The following is an 18653-nucleotide window of genomic DNA, read 5'->3' as shown; positions in this document are numbered from 1 at the left end:
GCACACAAATGTTTAAACATGAGCAGAATCTGACTAAAGAACACATTTAAATCTAAAGGTTTAGAGATTTAAATAAGTCAAAGCAATGATGTTAACATGTAGATAGTAACTTCCACAAACAAGCAGTTTTATACCAGAACTGTCACCTCATTACAATCTGATGATGTCTGAAAGTAGCAAAAACAAATGAGGACAGGAGACAGATAAATCATGTCTATACTATATGTGTGCTAGTGCAGCAAGAGGAATATTCAATGAGATATGAAACACATTATATGATCTTTCTCTCTCTCTCTCTGTATTGATTACACATGATAAAACCAGATATTTTTGTAGTTAATGCTGAAAAAGTGGTTACAGAAACAACAGACATTTCTATTATTTTACTGTTTACAGATAACTAATATTAATATATTACTTACTTAACTTAGATGCAGGCCATGGTATTTACAAAAGTCTGTAAAGCTGATTAAAAAAAATGGTAAAACCCCACAACATTTAATCCATTTTCGTTGAAATGTGCATGTTTAAACAGACACACGATTATGTAGAAAAACCGATGTTGAGATGATTCTGTGCTTGTGAAATATTTGTAATCTCAAAGTTTTTCAGGGTAATAGGGTGTTGTCACAATGGAAAATCGGCAAATGATCCATGCTGCACATGTGGGATGGTTCTTAATATGGTCAAGACCTACTGTTGCAAAGAACTGTTTATTCATCACCATGGTAACTGAAAACCCTGCAGTTTATTTGGAAGCAAAGCCCCCGAGTAAGTCCATTCAGCAGCTCCTCTTTGAACAATGCCTATAGGCAGTGAGTAATCATTACATTGAACTTTGGAGGCATTGGCAGATTTTCTAAACGGTATTAAAAATAGAGTTTGAAGATTATTATTGTTAATCTGACCATCTGGTCGCTTTATTAGGAACTATTGTGCAATCTACTGCAAAGCAGTGCAGCATCTTCTTCAAAAATTTGACGGTTCCTGTGACATGTTTCATGTTAAAAAACAGGAGGTGCTTGATAGAAGCACAATTTACGAAGAGCTGTTTCACTGGTTTGAATTCGATTTGACAGTTACAGTCCCCAATATTGGTGTATATTACACAAATACATTGTATAGTGGTTATTGCTTATAGTAGTCTCTTGCTTAATATGAGAAAACAATGTGAAAAAAAGAATTATTCTTGTTCAATTTTGCAAGAAGAAAGAGAAGATGGTGGGAAAAAAAGTATAGACAGGTACTTCTGTTTTTGTGTGGTTTTTTTCCCCCTAATCTATATGTCGGTTCTCAGGGTCCTTAGGCCAAGGTAAGAAGTGATGTCAGTGAGGGTGATAAAACTGTGGTCTTTTCTTCAGTTGTGTCACTTTGTTTTCCTTCCTGCTGGTTTGTAAAAGCCCCGAGAAACAGATTCCTTTACACTGTTGTCACAACAAGAAGTGTGACAATTGCTCACTGAGGTTCACATTTATAAATGTTTGAGAAAATCTGAAAATTCTGATCACTCATTGGTCATATTTGGAAATTCTTAATCAGATTACTGTCTGTGTGGCATCTGACGCTTTGAAATCAGAATCAGTAATCAGTTTGGTTAAAATACAGTTTCGAAGCAAATGGGTTCGAGATGTTTAAAATCAGCTCAGCCTGATATGTCACTGTCTAAAAATCCATCCATTCATTATCTTCCACTTATTCAATTCAGGGTGGACGGAGGTGATCACAGCAGTCTAAAAAACATTTTATGGACAAAAGGAAATACCTGTTTCTCAGAAAACCTTCTATGAGTGTGTCATGACTCACATTAAAATAAGGTAAGCTATAATTTTCTGAAATTTACCAACTTTTTAGTTTCATTTTGTTTTCTGGTATGATGCAAACTTAAAGAAGAAGAAAAAAGAGGAAACCGAAGGGCCGTCGAGGCCAGCTGTGTGTTGTTGCACATTAACCTCAAAAACCCACTGCACTGATGACATCTATGTGTCCTGTTTCTCACCCCTTACCAGCTGAGCAACAGAAATGTCTTCTTACATTTAAATACGTTTGAGCTTTAACAAACATGGATGTTCAATACTTTGATTTTGTGCTGTTATTTTTATGATTATTTGATATTTCTACGTTTCTTTCCTTCTTTTTCGTTAATTAAATATATTTTTGATCTGCTTTGTAGCTTTAGTTGCCCATCTAGATTACGCTGTCATACTGTATCCACTTTAAAAGATACCTGCTTTCTTTTAATTAGACTGTACTACATAAAATTAGCTTTTTGACACTCAAATCAGCCAAAAACTATTTGAAAAAGTCATCGCAATCAACGTCTTTTTCCAGGAATGATGACAGCTATTTGTGAAATAATAGCGTCATGACAAGAAATAAATATTCCCCACCTCCGCATTATCTTGCTAAATTTTCCTTCCTAAAATAATTTCTTCATGAAATAACTCACAGCAACATTTTTGTGATTAGCTTTGAGGAACCAGAAGGTTTTTTTTGGCAACAACAGTGAGTTAACAGCTGTTAGCTGAAAACTTTTCTGCATAAGGTGTGAAGCTTTTTCTTAAAGAATTTGAGGAAAGTGGGCAAAAAGAAGTGCCTAAAGCAGCAGAAATAGGAAAAAAAAAATCAGCAAAAACCTGACCTGAGAGATCCGTCCTTCACTTCATCTGTCTACTGTTGACTGAAGCCTCATCAGAAGGAGGCACAAGGATAGAAGGATGGCTGTCAAGAAGGGAGGGAGGAAACGTGGAGTCTATGGATCCAAATTAGAAATTTTTAATTTTAATGAGGACATGAGGTGCAACTGTGAGTGTCTACAGCAATCTGTAAAACACAGAGGAGGGGCTGTGGTTTTAGTTTTCAACATGACAATGATCCCAAACACACTGGCAGTGCAGTAAAAGCATACCTGGATAAGACAAAAACACATAACAAGGAACAGGATCAGTCATGGATTGGCCTTCCCAAGACGCAAACATCAACATTATGGAAGCAGTGTGGGATCATCATGACAAAAAATGGAATAAAAGTCAGTCAACAACCAAAGAAGATACCAGAAATTGACTTTCAAGCTTTCAAGAATTGAGGAAATTGTTAGCAAAGTTTAAAGAAATGAGGTGCACTTCAAAACTCACACAGTTAGACTTGGTCTCTTTAATCAAATTTTTACTTCAACATGAAAACTTTTTGGACTTTTGGTGATGTGAAGCAAGGACTTGAAAAAAAACCCATTAAATGTATAGTTTCAGTTGTGGGTTTTTCTGTATTGCGTCAACATTTGAATGATTACAAAGAACAAACTGAAACCAAAAGCTGGAAAATAAACCTAAACTCATGTTTAGCCATTTAAGCTCCACCTGTGTCCACTTTGCTGTATGTGACTGGCCTGTATTTGTTGCTGTTGCTTCTTTCACACACTAAACTCAGTACTAGAAGTTGAGCAGCAGGCCATGGCCTCTCCTTTCCTCTGAGATTATGTGTGCGGATTGGTTAGCGCGAGATCAATGCAGGTGCTGTTCTGTGCAGGTCTGTTTTTGAGATTATAGACAATTTGTTATTGTTTTCAGAGAGATGTGATAGTCAGGCATATTGTGCTACAGCCAATTCTCTGCCAGTTCATCTCCTGTCCAGTGTTACTCTGCCCTCCAAACAAAACACAGACCCCCTGCCTGGAAACTTCCTGGCTGATAATGAGGTGATAAAGGTTGTGGACCTACAAACAGGGTGAATTCCCTGTTTTCATGTTGCCACCACACACGCAAAACCAACAGATACAGGCATGCACACACCTTGTTGATCTTAGCATTGGTTTGACAGTCCTTGGACCTGGTCGTTCTATCATTGTGTGTGAACAGACTTGTTTTTCCTCTGCTGAACGGGAGTGCATATTTTAACTTGTAACAGAACAATGCTGGACCTGAAGGGTTCATTGTTTCTGCCAGGAGGGCCTGGTGGAGGCGGATAAGCCAAAATAACAGTTTGGGAACATTTTGGACTTAAGACAGATGAAATGAAGAAAGAGCATGGATAATGAGCTGGAAAGAATGAAGAAAGCAAAAGCAGGAAAAGTAATTGGAGATCAGAACGCAAAAAAGTGAGTCAGAAAACACTCAGTTTAGCTCTAAGCATGTTCAACTTTGGACTAGTTAACAGTTTTGGAAAGCAGCCATAAGAATTCAAATGTTTTATGTCTGTCAGCAAAAATATGTTATGTAATATATTACACATATTTTTAGTATCATGAAAAAAGCACCACTAACTAGTAAGTTCATAGTTTATTCAAATGTAAAGCACAAAAATACAAACTTTTCCAATGATATAAAACAGCCAAACAGTATATATCCATCTGAGTCAGAAATATTTACACACGATTACATTCAAAAGGTTTTCTCTGTAGTTATTGCAGCCATATGCTGAAGTGGTAATTCTCAGAGTTTTCAGCTCTAATTTCTTCTGATCAGTAATTGTTCACAGATTGCAGCCACAGGAAAAATAGCTTAATACAATTTATATATAACTTAACGAGGGCTTTTCTACTTCTTAAACGCTGCTTTGTGCTGCTGGTTGCGTTTGTCCAGTGGTCTCAGACGCCCTGCTGTGTGTCACAGCCCAGCACCTCCAGACGCAGAGCGATGTCTTTGATCCAACCCCGTGGGTGGATTCGGATGTAGCGGGCAAACAGCGGAGGCTCAAAAACATTGATGGCTTCTTCGTCAGGGTCGTCATTTCCTTTGAAGATCTTTGGATGAACAGAGGAAGAAAGAAGAGAAGCGGTAAGTAAACAGTTTGACAGATTCATGCAGAATCGGACACATATCTGCACCTGGTTGTGCATGCCGGCACCCAGAGCATTTTATGCCACTAAAACATCAAAATGCTTTAAATGCCAACACATTTTGGTAACCTCCCTGAAGAAATAAATTAAAGAAGCAGTAAGCATGTTAGTCATTGTAGTTTTATGGACTGTTTTATGTAGGTGAAGTCATAGAGGAAGCTGGAGCCCATCCCAGACTGACAGAGGCCTCATTTTACTGCAAAACTAAACACTAAGCCTACCTTTTCTCTCCGGGCTCTCTCGTCTAACACGCTGCTCCAGGAGTGCCCATCAAGACTGCTGGTGACTGAGAACTCCGTCACCATCATTTGGGTCATCAGTGATCGTGCTCCTTGGGTGATGACTCCTGTGATGCGTCTGACTTTCTCCAAGTCAACCTGCAGCCACTCGTGGGGGTTGTTGTTCTGAGGTAAGAGAGATACATGAGGAAACATGGTTAGATATAAAAGAGAGAGAAAAATGATTAAGTGCAAGTACATTGTGAAATTTAGGAAATTATTATAAATGTCTATGTTCGGAAGAAAAAGGTGGATACATTTAGGAAATACATAAATCTTGAGTCACCCATCATTTTAATGTATTTTTCTTGGAAGATGGGGGAGCTGCTAATTAATTAATTAATTAATTAATTAGCAGCGTCCCCTGGCCTACAAAACACTCTGAAAGTCAGTTAACCTGGCCTGTTTACTTGTTCTGCTTCTTGTTTTGTTTTGAAAGACTCACATGTCTTGTTATTTCAGTTTGTCTTCTTTGGCTGAGACACCAGTCTCTGCATTTAATGAGTCAACAGATTGTTGGCAACTGTGCAACTAAATCTGATCTGCCACTTTGTTGTTGAGCTGAAGTGGTTTCAAAACACTTCCACTTTGCAATAGCACGGATGATGGTGTAATATGCAGAAAAAGAGATTTCACCAAATGACTTAATGTTGGTGCATTGTTACAGCACCACACCTCTTCAATTCTGTAGCAATGGGACTGAAAACACCTGAATTCAAAGATGAAGAGGTGCAACCTAATGCTTCTGTCCATACTGTGTACGGCTGCCTGAATATTCAGTAAAGACTTTGACCTTTTGAATTTACGTTGAGTTCTTACACGGACTGTGGATTGATCCACTGACCTTCTAGTTACTGGACAAACAGCTTGACCTCTTGGGCTGCAGAAACTCAATATTGTGGTGTGTAATTTAATTGACAGATACCCAACAGAAAAAAAGCATGTTGACAGGATCAATACGTCCAGGCAACATACAATATATAGAAGCCCGGATTGAAACCAGGGCTTAAAAAATCTAACTGAATTTTTGTTTTTGCAACATTTAATCCACCGCTATGCTCAACCACTTAAATCAAAAATACACTATCTATCTATCTATCTATCTATCTATCTATCTATCTATCTATCTATCTATCTATCTATCTATCTATCTATCTATCTATCTATCTATCTATCTATCTATCTATCTACATTTGTGATATTATGTGCAAAAATTAATAAATTAAATTAGTAAAAAAAAAACTTTTATGACTAAAAGAAATGGATACATGTTTCTGAATGAAGCAGATAAAGCAAAGAAAGCAAAGAGATGTAGAGATGGCCAAAATGAATACCACACTGCTTCCTCTCCCGTATTACCAGGAAGGAGGAAACTCATAAACTAAGAAAATGCTTTTGGCAATGCGATGCATCATTTTCCACTGACATGACTTTGCTGTGCATGGCCAGACCTACACGAGTGCTTATTGTGAAGACTTTTTTATGTACTTTAAATCCTCCATTCGTCATTCAGGAAACATTTTTAGCTGTTTACTGCAGGGAAACGGTTGGCATCAGAAGTCTAAACAGAACTTGAAACTCTGTGCTCTTTATATTAAAACCCAGTCTAAAAATCAGATCTCTCATGCTTACAAAGAAAAGCAAAGAAAATGTGTTTTTTTTTCAGTATCCTGTGACATATTTGCAGTATTCCTGTTTAGTCTAACCTTAGCACTCACTTCAGGTACTAGCGGAGCCAATCAGGATGTTAAAAAAAGGAAAATATTATCTAATTCGATCAGATCCTTGAAACCTTTTAAAAAGACTGTTCTAGGTAAAAGGTAGCGCGCAGTGGTTGACCTCAGTCCCAACTGATGTGTGTGACCTTTAATAAGCAGCTCAAGAGTTTTCCACAAGGACAAATCACACCTCTCAAGTTCAGTGCTGCGAAGTGTGAAAATGATAACTTCAGACAGAAGATTGAAAGCTTAATAAATGTCATTATGCAAATTACTGCTCTCTCAGTGGTGAAGCTTCTTGAACAGTATAGCTGAGGCACTGATGGTGCTTGCAAAGCTGATCTGTTAATATTTTTGCTGCTTAGAGTAAAACATTTTTTAATATTTCATTTGTATTCCAAGATTAAATGAGATATAAAACAAACTGTCTGCTTTATGGTATCCTCAGTGGGCAGACATATTTTTTCCCAGACATCAGAGTTAAACAGAACTTATGGTTTGTGTGAACTGCACGTCAGACACACTGTAAATGGTCTCCGCTCCACTAACTGTAACATAATCAATATCCTTTTCTCCTCATGTGTAGTTCTGAAATGCTAAATGAAGGCCAGAGTAACTTCCCTGAAAGCCGCCACTTGTTCTTATTCTTTATGTTTATTAAAAATAAGTCAGTGTACAGTTTTCTACAAATTTTGCATATGTGTAATTATGTGTGTGCATGTTCACCATTGGCCTCCAGGCGTTGGCGCCGCCCTCCTGGTGGAGGCGAGCGAGACTTGGTTTCCAGGTACGGAGAAACGAGGAGTGAGATGAGGAAGCGCTGAAGCTGCCATCAGGAATACTCTTCCTCTGGAGTCCGAGAGGGAGAGAGCAGCCTGGCAACGCACATATATCCCACAGATATGATGTAAGCACTTTCACAGTCTATACAGAACTACATTGAGATCATTCTTGTTATTTTTGGTACAACTCACTGTTGAGATCACAGCCCAGCAGCTCCAGCCGGAGAGCGGGCCTCTGCACAACGCGGTAAGGGTGGATCCTGATGTAACGTGCCACGAATGGCGGGGAGAAGAGGTTCTCTTTTACTTTGGAGCTGTCCAGGTTGCCATGAAAGATCTACAACAGAACCACTTTTTAGATCACACTTGGCAGGACGGCATGTTTTAGCAGAACAACCCAGCACTGAAACAACTGCCGCACATTCTCCATACTTTTCTTTCTTTTCCAGACTTGAAATTTGCTTGAGATGAGTAACCAAGTATTTGGTGTCTTACAGCATTTATTTAAGAATGAAACAATTTAATAAAGCCTCCTTTTTAGTTCATCTACTATTTATCCTTGGCTTTTCATTTCTGTGGTGCTTTGACGCAAAATAGAAGCAACTATGAGGAATTGGAAATAATTTTAGCCGTCGACTCAATCAAATATTAAGTAACAGCTTCACAGCAGCAAGTTTCACTTTTCGCTTGAGCTTCTACTCTTCACTTTAACTTTTGGATTCAGTAGAAAGGAATAATGGAGGAAGCGGTTTGTCTTCCTCCAAACATGAAACAGGAAACAGATAGCAGAGCTGCTTTTGCCCTGTGAAATGTTCCATAACACACAATTTCAAACCAGCACACATTAAATGACATCATGCCATATCTGGAACTTCAATAAAAATATAAAAGTGGTCATGTGCTCTCTTTTTTCTGGCGATGTGGGGTTTGCAAATGACATGTGTGGTTTCTAGTTTTGGACTTTTCAAAGCTGCAGTACTAATTTCCAGAAGGGTTAACATTTTAGTGGTGCATGCCACAAAACTGCAGCTGCTGTCCAGTGTAATAATCTTATATTTAGATTTTGTTTTTAAAATCTAGACATGTTTATCGTAACTGGCCTTATTTGTCATTTAAAAAAGCTACAAGTTCCCTTTATAACTGGATTGCTCTGAGTCTTTTTATAATCTTATTGTCATGTTTGTGTGGTGCAATGACAGTCAGGACGCCTGGCTTATTTGAAGTAAAATTTACTTACTTCAAGCCTCATATTCAGAAACTGTGGAATTAAATATCACAGGGCAATTTCAACCCTTACTGTAACAGATATTCAGCATGTGGACATACATTGATGTTGCTGGTCTCGTTTCCTCTGTAATTAGTCCAAGTCTCCTGGTCCAGGCTGTAGGAGACAGTGAAGTATGTGATGTAGTGCTCTCTCAGCCTTGACCTCACTCCCTGTGTCTGCACACCATGCATGAGGGTGGGTCTTTGCAGATCAACCTAAAAACACAGACATTGCATTATATTTTCCTGTGCCCTATTTTTGGTTTATATGAGATAACTGATTGATTAAACTGATTTTGACATCATTTTTTAGATCAGTTCAGAACATCATGACTTTACGTAAGTGAAGGAAATAGAGCAGAAACAAAGAAAGCTGCACATCTAACCTGTATCCATGATTGCTTGTTTTTGCCCATCCAGGCATTGATATAACCTGACTGGTCCAGCCTCGCCAGCGCTGGTTCCCAGTAATCTAGACACACGTGAAAACACAGTTATAATCCATCTCGCTGTGGGTAATTTCCGGGCTTTCAGATCTCATAAAGTTTCCTGGTGGCCACCAGAGTGAGTTCTTTTCATTTGTATGTTAAGCCCTTCATCTCCTCTGCGCACACTAAGAGGGATTAAGAGCCTTCTTGGTGTGTTTCCCTGCTGAATTGGACTAAAATAAATAAATATAATAATAACTCTTCCCCTTCTCCTGCTGTCTTACCTATGTGATCTGATGCTGTGATCTGGGAATCTTCAATCTTCCCTGATTTCATCCCCAGCGGCAAAACACATTCTGCATAGCAAAACCAAAAAAATTCCATGCATTACAAGTTTCCACATGCACACAAAAATTACCCATATATTATACAATTTTTAGCATGTTCTGCTAGTACCATCCTTCACCTAAAAACTCAGTCAATACTATTTACAGCAGCATTACTTGGTCAGAGTACATTGCACGTACTTGGGTCATAGACCAGTAGTTTAGCCCTCATGCCAGCCAGCTGATAATCTCCAATAGTGCATTCCACCAGCCAAGTGCCGACCGTGGGTGGTCTCATCTCCACCGTGCCAAATACACCTAGAGGAGGGAGGAATAAATTGGTGAGCAATGCAATACATGAAAAAAGTGTGTTTCATTGCAGGAAAAGCAAACAAAAACGTGTTTAACCCCAACTGGTAAAAAAAGAAAATCTGTTATTTCAGTGGAAGCATCTGTTCATGTGTCATCATATGATGAAGAGCAGTAGAGTCTGGGAGAGTGGAAAAATAAGTATATGAATATGCATATGTATTTACCAGGGAAGAGGTTGTAGACGCCCATACGGTGTTCCTGCTTAGCATGAATAGTGAAAGGCAAACCATGGAAGTGCACAGCATGGATCTCTGTGTCGCTTCCTACGTTCAAAAGGTGCCACCTGACTCGCTGGTACTGGGCTAACAGCAAACCAGGAAGAGTCTCTGCCACATAGCCGTTTATTGCTGAGGATAAACATTGGCATTACTTATTAGAGTGATTACAGCCTAGGCAGGCAGATTTTACATCAGAAATCAATGTGTTAATCTTTACCTGCAAACTTATTGCTGGTGTGGTACCAGGGATCCTCAGCATTGACTTGACAAGGTGGGGCACAGTGTCGCTTCAGGTTCTCCTCCAGGTACCAGCTTTTAGTTTCATCAAAGGTGTGGAAGAGCAGGGAAAACGCCTGGATGCCTGGCTGCGTGTTCTCATTGGGCCGGAGGGTACCAGGCTTACAGATCACAAGTGGACCGATCAGACCTGAGTGAAGGTCCTTCTCCTAGAATATAAAAAAGAATTGTGAATTTTCTCCTACTCAGGTGAATAGTGTTAATGTTGGACATTTTAGTTCCTATCTTAAGATAGGAACAGGGTACAAATGAAGACTTTGCAGACCTTGTCCACAGTGGAGTAATAGGCCCCAGTCTTGCAGTCAAATTCAGAGTCAGTCGGTCCTTGTTTCTTGGTTACTCTCCAGTTATAAGTTCGGGCTTCACCAGGAGGAACGGGCTCTCCTGGCACCCCGGGCGGAGCAGAGGGGGAGCTTGTTTGGGCAGTGCTGGCCCCCTGGCTTCGGTCATAGACTCCGTGAAGGTGAAAGGAGAACGGTCTGGATGCGCTGTTCTTAAAGGTCACCTGGGATTAGACATAGTGAGAAGATGGGTTTAATTAACTAATTAATTGATGACCATTGTTCACATTTATTTCCATATTTCAGCACCAAGTTAGATATCTGCCGAGTCTTGAGGAAACAGTCATTGTTTTACTTTGGTTTGGGTACAGTAGCACTCACAGTAAGGAGATCATTAATCTCAGTTGTGATGACAGGTCCCATGATTCCCAAGTGCTCCTGAAGCTCCCCTCTGTCTTCAGGTAGCAGGAAGTCTTTATCCTTGTAGGCTCGAAACACCACCTTCTTATAATCTGGCAGGAACTTCCTGATCCCTCGACGTATCTCACTAAAAGGAGGGATTGAGTCGAAACTGCTGTTTACACAAATTATATTAAAGATGTATTTTTTTTGGTTTTCAGGTGACATTAGGATTTCACATTTTAATGGGGGAAGTTGGTTGCATAAACACTGGGTGGGCTTTCAAACAGTTTCCTGTCCTCTCTCAGTCTTCAGCTGACCTATTCTTATTACACAAACTTGAGAAAGAAGTCAAAAAGGCCAGAAAACAACAGGAAAAATAAAGGCATAGTGCCACAAATGTTTGACAGTTTCCTAGAATTTCTGCAAGGAAACTTAATTCTTACCCGTTTTCAAAGACCTGTTGTGGTTTTCTGATGCCGTAGTTCCAGATGATCTCCTCTGCAGCAATGTAGTAGTGCCGAGGTCTGACTCCTCCAGAGCGCACGTTTATGTAATCTGCACCAACTGTATCTAATGTGTCATTCGCCTAAAAAACAATTCGAATTTATGTAGTGAGACTCGTGCTATTTAATGTCCTTTACAAATGTGCGTGAGACATACATCCCGGTACCTCATAACTGTAGTCATCATACTCGAAGGACAGATCAATCGTTGTGTTTGCAGCAGTGTAGTTGACTTCCACATCAGGCAGATCATGTATGAGTCGCTCTGGCTTGATGCGAATGTGGTTTTGCGGTACTAAGTTTTTATCCATATCTGCTGAATTTTGTAACTCTGCAGCTGAGACCTTGGTGCTCAACAGGGGTTCCCGGTCCAGTATGATCTCGTTGCTCTCTTCAAGTTCTACCACTGTGTCATTCTTCTCGCTTTGCATTTCTCTGCTTTCCTCAGCTTTTGCCTTGGCATCGATGTCAGTCATGTTTTCCACAACTTCTCCAACAATCTCCATTGTAATTTCTTCATCCATTAAATCTTCAGAGCTTATGTCTTCATCTGTCTCATTTCTGTTTGCCTGCCTTCTCTGTCTCTGTCTTTCTCCATGCTCTGTCTGATTCTCAGAAGCTGCCCTCTCTCCATCTCTGTCTAATTCTTTCAAGACATCCAGTGGGATTTCACTCTCAGAGGGAGCTTTCCCCCCTTTCAGCGATGCTATGTTCACTTTCCTCAGGCGGCATCTCGGTCCAGTTCCTTCAGTTTGAGCAGTGGTGTTAAGTGACTGAGTACTGTTTTGAGCCCGGGCTTTCTTGCACACTCGAACCAACACTGTGTGATTTTCAGGTCTCAAACCTCTTGGCAGGAAGTCTATTTTATCAATATAGTCAGAGAGATCGTCATCCCTGTCTCCATTCCCGCAGGGACGAACGGTGTAGTGGATGCTCATCCCGCGGTTCTTGAGGCTGCTGTCAAAGGCACTGATCTCCCACTCACCTACAAGAGGGGAAAAGTGTGTGTGCGATACAAAGTAAAACATCCACTTTGCACACAAGCCAAACAACCTTTGTGTGTCCTGTATAACTGCCTTGATACGCATTGTTAAAAAAGCAGCGCTCTCCAGATTGTTACATCCCTGATTACAGTGTCTTTACTGTGTCTGTGTCACTTAGGGGTGGAAATAGGGTACCAGAGTCACACAACAATAAAAAACCAAGACTCCAGAGTTGCCTAAAGTTTGAATCCACCCACCAAACAATATTTAACAAATGAATTTGTTCCTGCAATTACAACAGCTGACTCTCTCTGCAGATGTTGGCCTATGACCTTACCAATAAGCTCCGTCTCCATGGGAAGAGTTATAGCAGTCATGGGAAATAGGGTGAGGACAGACTGGTAGAGGCCTTGGTACTGAAACATGTTTCCAGTGAAGTAGACGGAGAGGAAGTCACTCTGGGTGCCCACACTGGCAACGTGCCAGAAGGTCACATCAGTCTGACACATCACAAACTGACGCCTGCTGAACATGATGCCATTTACACCTGAAAGGAATTAAGCAAATCAAATGATTTATTTTTCAACTTCTGATGATTATTTTATATTTTGTGTTCAAAAGTGGCTTTCATTTCAGTAACAACCACCGAAAAGAAGTAAACGTAACTCACTGTAAATGACATTTGAGTTGTAGAAGTCGGGCTCCGTGGTGTTGAAGGACTTTTGAGTGGACTTCCGCATGTTTTCATCAAAGTACCAACTCCTGTTCTCATCAAATATGGCGAATATCAAGCTGAACTTCTTATCTGGTCCCAACTGCATGCAAAAACAGGATTCAGCAAAACACAGAGCAAGCTGCAATGTTACGTCAGTGCACATTAACGGTTGTGGCTGCAGCTTGAAAACATTAACATTCTCCTAACCAGTCGTCCTCTGAAATCGATGGCGTCATACTTGCAGATGAGCAGGGTGCCCACCAGCCCAGAGGCCAAGTCCCTCTCTGGGGAGACAGTGCTTTGATACAGCTGGGTCAAACACGTGGGGTCTCCTTCCAAGGGCCCATCATCTGTTGTTAGCCTCCAAATGTAGCCAAACGTCTTGTTGGGGGGCACACCCATTGAGTGCAGGTCACTCTCTGCAGCTGTTTGGTTAGATTTGAAAAGACTTTGTGAATGAAATCATTAGGCGTTAATAAAGATAATCAATCAGATGTTAGAGTCTGTCCTTTTGGTGACAGGGACTAATCAAAAACAGTCACGTTTAACTTGTCAATTTTAAAGGTGCTGTGTTTAAAACTGTCATTTATTTCTTGACTTTATCTGTGTGCTTTTCGGATCAGTAATCTGCTACTGCAGGGATTATATTTACAGATTAAAAGTGGGGAAATTACCTTAAACAGTGTGAGAAACCTTAAAAATGCTACCTCGCAATGACTAAAATTAACTTTTCGATGTCTGACAAAACCACTCAAAACTGAGAGACAATCATTTTGTCTCTTTAGCTTACCATTTGTGGATCTTTGCAGCGGAAAGATCTTGGTAAGGCCGTTGGGGTAGATGTTGAAAGGGCGACTGGCCAGGTTCTTAAAGGTGATCTGCAAAATATTAAAGCCATTCAAAGGTAGGTTCACCTCTCAGTCTGGTGTGATTCTGATAGTTTTTGCTTAAATTTAAGGATGCAAAACTCTGAAATGTTATTCACTCACATGGAACTGATCATTGACTTTTCCTTTCAGAATCGGGCCGAGGAGTGGGCTCTCAGGGTCTTTCCGCTGAGTGAAAGATCCATCTGTGTATTCCACATACACGACCTTTTTATACTGGTAGCTGAGGTGGTGTGAAGCTGAAGGCAAATATCTGGACTGGAACTCACTGATGAAGCAAAGAGAAAACAAACATTGAGTTAAACAAGTGTCGCTCTGTTTTTCTTCTGCTATTCTGCTATGATTCCTCTCAGTACCTGTCAGAGGGTTTGAGATGAGGAGCGTAGTTCCAGGTGACCTCTTCAGCAGCAATATAATGCACCCAGGTTTTGGACTCCTGTCCTCTGAGGCTTCTGACTTGCAGTTGTGTATTCTTTGGTTTAACGTTGATCACGTTGAACAAATCGCCATCGTCGAAGTTCTCGTCGCTGTAGTCCTCCTCGTGTTTGACTTGACGCCGGTTGGGCGCTGGAGGAGTAACGACCTCGGGGCATTTTTTCTCCACTGTGAACAATGCGTTCATGCCATCTGGGGCAAGCAGACGTGCACAATGAAAATAAAGACTCGCAAAACAACAAAATGAATAAAATGTTCTGGTTCCGGAATCTTGGTCTTTCTTACCATGGCGGTGAGCATGTATTTTGCAGCTGATTAGAAAGCTGCCGATGGTGTGAGGTCTCATTTCTGCGGTGATAAAGCTCATGGGGGTTACCTCCACGGTGACTTTACGATGGTTCAATATCTGAAGAAAAAAAAGCAAACAAAGGCAGTGTAGTGCACATTTAAGATCGCGTTTAAAAATCTAACATCACCTAACTCTTAGAAAGAAAACACGTATCCCAAAATGCTTTGCTGTGACAAACACGGTTTAATGAGCTTTATTATATATCTGTTGCACTGTTTCTGAAGCCAAACTGAGTGTAGTGTTGTATAGAAAAGTAATAAGCAATAATAAGGAAGCAGCACATATTCCTTAATCTAAGTGTATTCTTATTACATATACATGTTCCTGCCCTTCCAGAATGAAACATTAGATTACCGTCAAAGAATGATCCTGAAACTGAATGGAGTGGATTTCTGGAGCTGTGCTCATGCCTATCAGATGCCAGAACACAGGATTTCGGCCCTGACACATTGTCAACCCTACACACAAAAACACAGAAACAGAGAGAGTGGGTAAGGCAGAATAAAATGCGACCAAATTCCTGTGACGACCAAATACAAAGCAGCCACTGATAAGCTGTGCCCGCACAGTGTTAGCGGCAATTAACATTACAGCATGACTTTCTCGCTGTAATGTTAAGTGATTTCTGTTCTGAGTCGGGCTCTTTGATTACCAGGTAACGTTGAGTTAACAAAGCCATTGATGGTGTGGTATTCCTTCTTGCCGTTGCTCCTTTTGAACTTCTCTCTGCTCACCCTCTCTCCAACCTCTCCATACCAGCTTTTGGTCTCATCAAACACTGCAAAAAAAAGGACGAACGCCGGATATCTCCTCTCCTCGTCTTCTGTGAAGGCACCTGAAGGAAGACAGGCATAATTCACACGATGCAGGATGCGATAAAAGGATCCCATCGAGTACATTTCCACAATTCCTTACACTTCTTTGAAATTCTCTTTCCAGTCCACTGCTTTTATCTCCATGCAGTGCTATCATAACTATACCTCTAATTGAAACATAACAGAGTCAGAGTAGTTAAAGCTAGATGATGCTCTGATTAAGACGGCCTTATTTCTTTCTTTTTATGTTTTTGATTTTTGATAGTATGTGTTTATGGAAAATACCAACAGAAAGATGAATCAGTAGCATTCTTACTTGCTTTACAGATAAGCAGAGCACCAATGAGTCCTGAGTTAAGGTCTCTGACTGTATCGACTCGTGATGTGTATGAGTAGGTGAGGCAATCGGGGTCGCTGGTGGTGGGGCCGTCTTTAGGGCTGATGTCCCACACATACTCATAGTATCCTCCAGGAGAGACGGCATCATCTTCCTTCTCCTGGCCTGCTGTGGAGTCATCATACCCAGCTCCTGGAAAGAAACCACATGTAATCACTTTGTGACTCATCTGTACCCTTCAAGCAGTAGAAAGAATTGAAAGCAGAAAATACACTCTCTAGCCACTCTGTCTTAAAACTCTAATCAGCCAATCCCATGACAGTAAATCAGCGCATCATTTAGGCATGTAGATAGGTAGTCAAGATGATGTGCTAAAGTTCGTCTTGGGCCAGAACCATGTCACAAAACTCAAATAATCTCAACTGGTTCATTGGACACAACATTGAGTCTGCTGTACTCAAAATGCTTCCAAAGTCACCAAATATCCAATAGAGCGGATGTGGTGGAACGGGAGATTCACATCGTGGATGTGCCACCGACAAATCTGCAGTAACTGTGTGATGCTATCAAGTCAATGTGGACTAAAATCTCTGAGGAATGTTTCCAGCACCTTACTGAGTCTGTGACATGTTGAATGAAGCCAATTCTGAAGACACAAAGAGGTTCTAACCCATTACTAGCGAGGTGTAGCTAATAGAGTGGTTGATGAGTGGCGGCTTGTGGTGACGCTGAAGTGATTGGATCTGCTTCATCAAATCCCGTTCCTGGACATGGCAGAAGCTGCTTTTCAGATTAGGATAAGCGCAGTTATAGGAATCTATCCTTTGGTGGTAAGACATGAACTGCTTACAGAAACTGACTGCATTAGATCCATGGCAGCATTAATCTGTAGGGGGGTTATTAACACTAAGAACCTTCTTAAGTCAGTGATATTCAGCTATATCCTTGACGGTTGGGTAGTGTTGAAGATGAAAGAAGTTTAAAGACTGACTGTTTGGCTCTCACAGGCAGTGCAATATCTGCACACGCAAGATAATGAAAACCGTTTCTCTTGGTAATTTCTAAGGAATGAGGTGGCAACTGTTATTTCCTGAGTTCTGTATAACTTAGGAAACCGTTTTCATGATCAAACCATTAATAAGCCTTAACAAGCAGTTTTTTTGGGTACATTTTGATTCGGATAACATATTTTCAGACTCAAGCAAAACCGGAAAAGTGTTGATCTCAGCCAAAGTAGTACTGGAAAGCAAGGATCTGGGCTTTTCTTTTTTTGTGAATGAACGTTATGTTTAAACAGACATGAGTCAGAAAGCTGAGTCAAGTTCTTGCTAGCTGCTTGGTGAGGAAGAACAGAATCCTACTGAGTAAGGTTCACCTTGTGAGTAAGTTTATGAGTGAAAGCAAGACAAATTCTTTCCATTCTGTTACTCCAACCTTCAGATTGTTTCCAGTAGGTGATCCCCACAGGGCTGATACTGTAGGGCTGAGAGGCTAGGTTTTTGAAGTGGACCACCACCGTTTCACCAGCCTGTGTGACGATCACAGGGCCTTGAATCCCTGCAAGAAAATTACATCTTTTTTTTTTTTTTAAGAATTCAAACAATTCAGGCAAAAAAAAGTTGAATTTGTTTCTTTTTTTTTTTTCAAACCACTCAGAAAAATTGTCTGACTGTCCTTGGATGTTAATATAACATTCAAAAAATGTGGTATGATACAAGCACTTATGGATTTTTTTTTATTGATTATTGAAAATATGTACAAGGAGACTTACCTGTCCATGCTGGTCTTGGCTTGGGAACAGTGTATGTAGAGTCCGTATACTCCCTATAAATTGCTTTGATGTATTTTTGCGGAATGTCCTTGGATGTCCTTCTTAAAGATAAAAACACGCATAAAATTATGAAGAGAAACTTATGAGAAAACTGACTTAAAATATCCTTATTAGCTCTTCCTTAATAAAACTGCATTTAATTTACTTCTAGTAATTCAAAAGTAATTTAAAGAAACAAAACAAAAAAATTACATAAAGAAAAGCTAAAAACATAAGAGCAAAACTAACCTAACTGACTGGACACAGATTTTTCTGAAGCTAAGTCTTCTTCTTCATTTGGAAACATAATCATCACAATTATTTACCAACCGAACAGACTGCTCGTGATTTCATTTGTCTAAATCAGACTTATATTTAAGAAAGAGTTTACCTTTGTTCAGTTGTTGGGTGAGGCTCGTAGTCCCAGCCGATTTCTACAGCTGCTATATAATACTCTCTTACAGTAGCACCTGGCTGCTGCGCTTGCTCGATGGAGGAGCAGAGGAGAGGCAGCAGAAGCGCGAGTGTCGCTCTCATCGCTGCGTGCGCACTTGTCGGCTCCATGGCGTCCCGGGTCGAACACTGCCACGGCTCTGGTGCGCCTTCCGTGGGCTGAGATA

At 40.4% G+C, this 18653-nt stretch overlaps 1 protein-coding gene across 2 annotated transcripts; it reads right to left on the bottom strand.

The window, feature by feature from the left end:
* Positions 1 to 4264: 4264 nt before the first annotated feature.
* f8 (coagulation factor VIII, procoagulant component) lies at positions 4265 to 18653 on the bottom strand. Of its 2 annotated transcripts, none has more exons than XM_026143037.1 (27): positions 18425 to 18653; positions 17995 to 18092; positions 17658 to 17780; positions 16203 to 16415; positions 15724 to 15906; positions 15426 to 15529; positions 15008 to 15128; positions 14644 to 14914; positions 14390 to 14555; positions 14191 to 14278; positions 13608 to 13825; positions 13356 to 13500; positions 13023 to 13232; positions 11870 to 12687; positions 11643 to 11785; positions 11179 to 11344; positions 10782 to 11021; positions 10437 to 10665; positions 10166 to 10348; positions 9831 to 9947; positions 9588 to 9659; positions 9262 to 9347; positions 8936 to 9091; positions 7802 to 7946; positions 7554 to 7702; positions 5053 to 5235; positions 4265 to 4735 (listed from the first exon to the last, which is right to left on the bottom strand). In XM_026143037.1, exons 1-27 carry the CDS (start codon positions 18595 to 18597, stop codon positions 4580 to 4582), a joined length of 4956 nt encoding a protein of 1651 aa, XP_025998822.1. In that variant the 5' UTR covers positions 18598 to 18653; the 3' UTR covers positions 4265 to 4579. The 2 variants fall into 2 exon arrangements, with proteins under 2 accessions (XP_025998822.1, XP_025998817.1); XM_026143032.1 differs by having other exon boundaries at positions 17995 to 18095; positions 18425 to 18652.

The sequence above is a fragment of the Astatotilapia calliptera genome, chromosome 2 (genome assembly GCF_900246225.1).
Source record: "Astatotilapia calliptera chromosome 2, fAstCal1.2, whole genome shotgun sequence".
In the NCBI taxonomy this organism is placed as follows: Eukaryota; Metazoa; Chordata; class Actinopteri; order Cichliformes; family Cichlidae; genus Astatotilapia; species Astatotilapia calliptera.
The sequence above is the reverse complement of the archived record's forward strand: the minus strand, read 5'-3'. Positions and strand labels throughout refer to the sequence as shown.

Coding starts and splice junctions, on each gene's coding strand:
- f8 (XM_026143032.1), bottom strand. CDS start 18,597: ATGGAGCCGACAAGTGCGCACGCAGCGATGAGAGCGACACTCGCGCTT. Junction 14,556..14,643: donor CATCTCAAACCCTCTGACAG/GTACTGAGAGGA, acceptor TTGCTTCATCAG/TGAGTTCCAGTCCAGATATT. Junction 9,660..9,830: donor ACTACTGGTCTATGACCCAA/GTACGTGCAATG, acceptor TTTGCTATGCAG/AATGTGTTTTGCCGCTGGGG.